Source organism: Nematolebias whitei, chromosome 16, assembly GCF_014905685.2.
Source record: "Nematolebias whitei isolate Nwh7 chromosome 16, NemWhi1, whole genome shotgun sequence".
NCBI classification, from domain to species: domain Eukaryota; kingdom Metazoa; phylum Chordata; class Actinopteri; order Cyprinodontiformes; family Rivulidae; genus Nematolebias; species Nematolebias whitei.
Window position 1 is genome coordinate 40,251,630 of NC_056513.1, and position 3,601 is coordinate 40,255,230.

Genomic DNA, 3,601 nt, shown 5'->3' on the forward strand with positions numbered 1-3,601 from the left:
TATATATCTATATATAAATATATATATATATATATATATATCAATCAAATCAGAGGTGTGTCACTTATTCCTGTTAATAAAATGGAACATTGTTCAGAAACTGCTTCTGCTTTAATCTCAACTGAAGCAGCTCAGAAATCTATTTCAAATTTAGAAGTAGGGAACTCCAGGTGCCAATTCCTCATATAGAAAAAGATGTTTGCCCATAAGAGGTTTTATATAAATGCACCTTACAGGTCCTGCTGGATGGTCCGCAAGTCCCAGAAGGTCCGAGAGGAACCTGAAGGTTACTGAGGACCTGGAGAGACTGATATTTTAAATGTTTGGGTTCAGAGAAGCCTTCAAAGTTCATCATATTGAATGTTTGGAGGTGCTGGTAGTGACGGGACTTGATGGGGTTTCTGTCCACATCCATAACTTATCAATTATATGTAGTTCTGTTTGTACAGGTTTAATAGAAAAAAAACAGCGTTTTTCTCTGTCACCACACACACACGCGCACACACACACACACGCACACACACGCACACACACACACGCACACACACGCACGCACACACACACACGCACGCACACACACGCACACACACACACACACGCACACACACACACACACGCACACACACGCACGCACACACACACACACGCACACACACGCAGGGACACACACACATACACACGCACGCACGCACACACGCACACGCACGCAGGCACACACATAATGACTTTACTCCTGTAAAGGGTGATGCAGTAAACGTGGGGGAGAGCTACTCAACGTCAGTCACAACTGGGCCACAGGTCCAGGTCCACAGGCAATAATGCAAATGCAAAGAAGAACCGTTATGTTTTTGCTCATTTGTGTGTGTGTGTGTGCATGTGCATGTGCACATGTGCTTGTAAGTCTGTCTGTTAGTTCAATTCAAGCTGGCTACCACATCAACATTAGTCATTACAAAAATGATTCTAACTCAGTGGAGCTAAAACGTGATGCAGTATCTGAGAGTCATTTTCAACATGTTGGTAGCAACACGTGCTAAACGCTAATGTGACTTCAGCTGTTGTCTTCAGTTCATGACCTTCACCACGGCTCCGATGGACAGGCCAATCAAACAGCTGCATACAGATGTGCATGTTTACCCATCCCTCCCCTTTATCATGGTTCACCAAAAAGTTGACAGAGCCAGACTTCTCTTGGCTTAAAGGACAAAGATTTTTATCTCGGTCACCTTTAATTTAGCATTATATTCACATAAATCCGTTTGGGATTTAGAGTCCAATAAATTAATTCAAACTTTTTTTAAAAACTTGATTCTGCCCCATGTGCTGCTTGTTGAGTAGATCTGTTGGAGGGTAACAGGAGGAGCAGTGGGTGTGGATACACAGACACACAAAGGTTGACCAGCATGAATCCATATTGACACAGTGATCAGGGATTACTTACATTGACTGATCCATCGACCAGGCCCCATTTCTGTTACAGCCGTGCAGAGCAGGACAAAAACAGGCCGTTAAAATTTCACAGGTAAGAACTGTTCAACGCATTCTAATCCACAAAGATAGAGTTAGCTCACCTGTCCAGCTGTGTCGCACAGCTGCACTCTGACTGGTTTTTTATCAACCACAACCATCACTAAGGAAACAAGAAGAAACCCGACAGTGAGCTGTGTTGAAGTATTTTACTGACACTGGAGGGGAACTCAGCTAAAACGGGCAACAATTTAGTTGATTAATTTAAAAACCCTCAAGTTGGTACTTTATTAAATCCAGTTATACTTTTACAAATTGGCCAATGTATCTCATGTTAATATACAAAGTTAAATTTAACTTTTTTGTCATTGTACTGATAAAAAAATACAACTCAGTGACACTTAGCAGCACTCAATGAGGCATCCTGTCTCTAAAAAATTAAAATCTTATGTATTTTAAAAGCAGCACGGTGGCGCAACTGGTAGAGCTGCTGCCTCTCAGCGAGCAGGTCCCTGGTTCAAACCCGGTCCAGGGGCCTTTCTGGGTGGAGTTTGCATGTTCTCTCCGTGCATGCGTGGGTTTTCTCCAGGTGCTCCAGTTTCCTCCCACAGACCAAAAACATGCATGTTAGGCTGATTGGTAACTCTAAATTGTCCCTAGGTGTGAGTGAGAGAGTGAATGGTTGTTTGTCTCGTTTGTCTCTATGTGTCCCTGTGATGGACTGGAGACCTGTCCAGGGTGTCCCCCGCCCCTCGCACAGTGATTGCTGGACATGGGCACCAGTGACCCCCGTGACCCAAAATGGAAGAAGCGGGTAAAGATAATGGATGGATGGATTTGTCAGTTGCTTAATTGTCAGTTATAAACATGAACATTAAAGAAACAAACATTTGAAATATATCAGTCTGTGTAACAAATACAAGTTTCACGAATGGAATTACTGAAATAAATCAACTTTTCATCCATCCATCCATTTTCTTTACCCGTTTATTCCATTTTGGGTCACGGGGGTCGCCGGTGCCCATGTCCAGCAATCACTGTGCGAGGGGCGGGGTACACCCTGGACAGGTCTCCAGTCCATCACAGGGACACATAGAGACAAACGAGACAAACAACCATTCACTCTCTCACTCACACCTAGAGACAATTTAGAGTTACCAATCAGCCTAACATGCATGTTTTTGGACTGTGGGAGGAAACCGGAGTACCCGGAGAAAACCCACGCATGCACGGAGAGAACATGCAAACTCCACCCAGAAAGGTCCATGGACCGGGGTTTGAACCAGGGACCTGCTCGCTGAGAGGCAGCAGCTCTACCAGTTGCGCCACCGTGCTGCCACTCAACTTTTCACAATATTCAAATTTTATGACCAGCACCTGTATTTCAAATGTACTTTAAATCACTTCCTGTGTGATTTATAAGTGTATTCAGTGCAGGATCATTTCTCATTTCATGAGTAGATCCCACACCTGAGCTCTGAGCCTCCTCCTCCTCCTCATCCTTCTCTCTGCTCCTCCTCCTCCTCTCTGCTCCTCCTCCTCCTCCTCCTCTCTGCTCCTCCTCCTCCTCCTCCTCTCTGCTCCTCCTCATCCCTGCTCTGCACTGATTCACATCAGATTCACAAAAATGCAGGAACTTATGCAAAGTGCAAAACTTTAATGATATTTGTGTTTTTTAATAAAATTGCCCACGACTTTGAACTTTTTGGGGCGGAGATTATTTTTGAGAGCAGAAGCAGAAATGTGAAGCACCAGCTCTGATGTGATGTTAGGAAGCTTTGTTTAAAATTATAGTTTTATTTAGTTAATAGTTTTACAATCACTCTTTGTCAGGTGGGTTGAAAAATACGCAGTGACCCTTCAAATGTGCAGACACGGCCGCGCGCCTCCTCCTGTCTGCTCCAGACCAGCAGCTGAATTACTCCAGTTTCTCCTATTGTTGCCAACCTGTACATGGAGGAGGTAGAAAAGAGAGCCTTGACGTCCTTTTCAGGGACACCACCAAGTCATTGGTTCAGGTATGTTGACGACACCTGGGTTAAAATTAAATCTCAGGAAGTCCAACATTTTACTGACCACATCAACTCTGTGGATAAATACATCAAGTTCACACGAGAAGATGTAAAAAATGGCA

General features: G+C 44.0%; 1 protein-coding gene across 1 annotated transcript in view; it reads right to left on the minus strand.

Moving 5' to 3' along the window:
• The window catches only part of LOC119422514 (rho-related GTP-binding protein RhoU-like), an 85,670-nt gene that overhangs the window by 1,412 nt on the left and 80,657 nt on the right, over nucleotides 1-3,601 (minus strand). Inside the window, exon 2 of the mRNA XM_037689891.1 lies at nucleotides 1,572-1,661. Coding sequence (XP_037545819.1) covers nucleotides 1,572-1,661 — 90 coding nt within the window. The remainder of the gene's footprint in view (nucleotides 1-1,571; nucleotides 1,662-3,601) is intronic.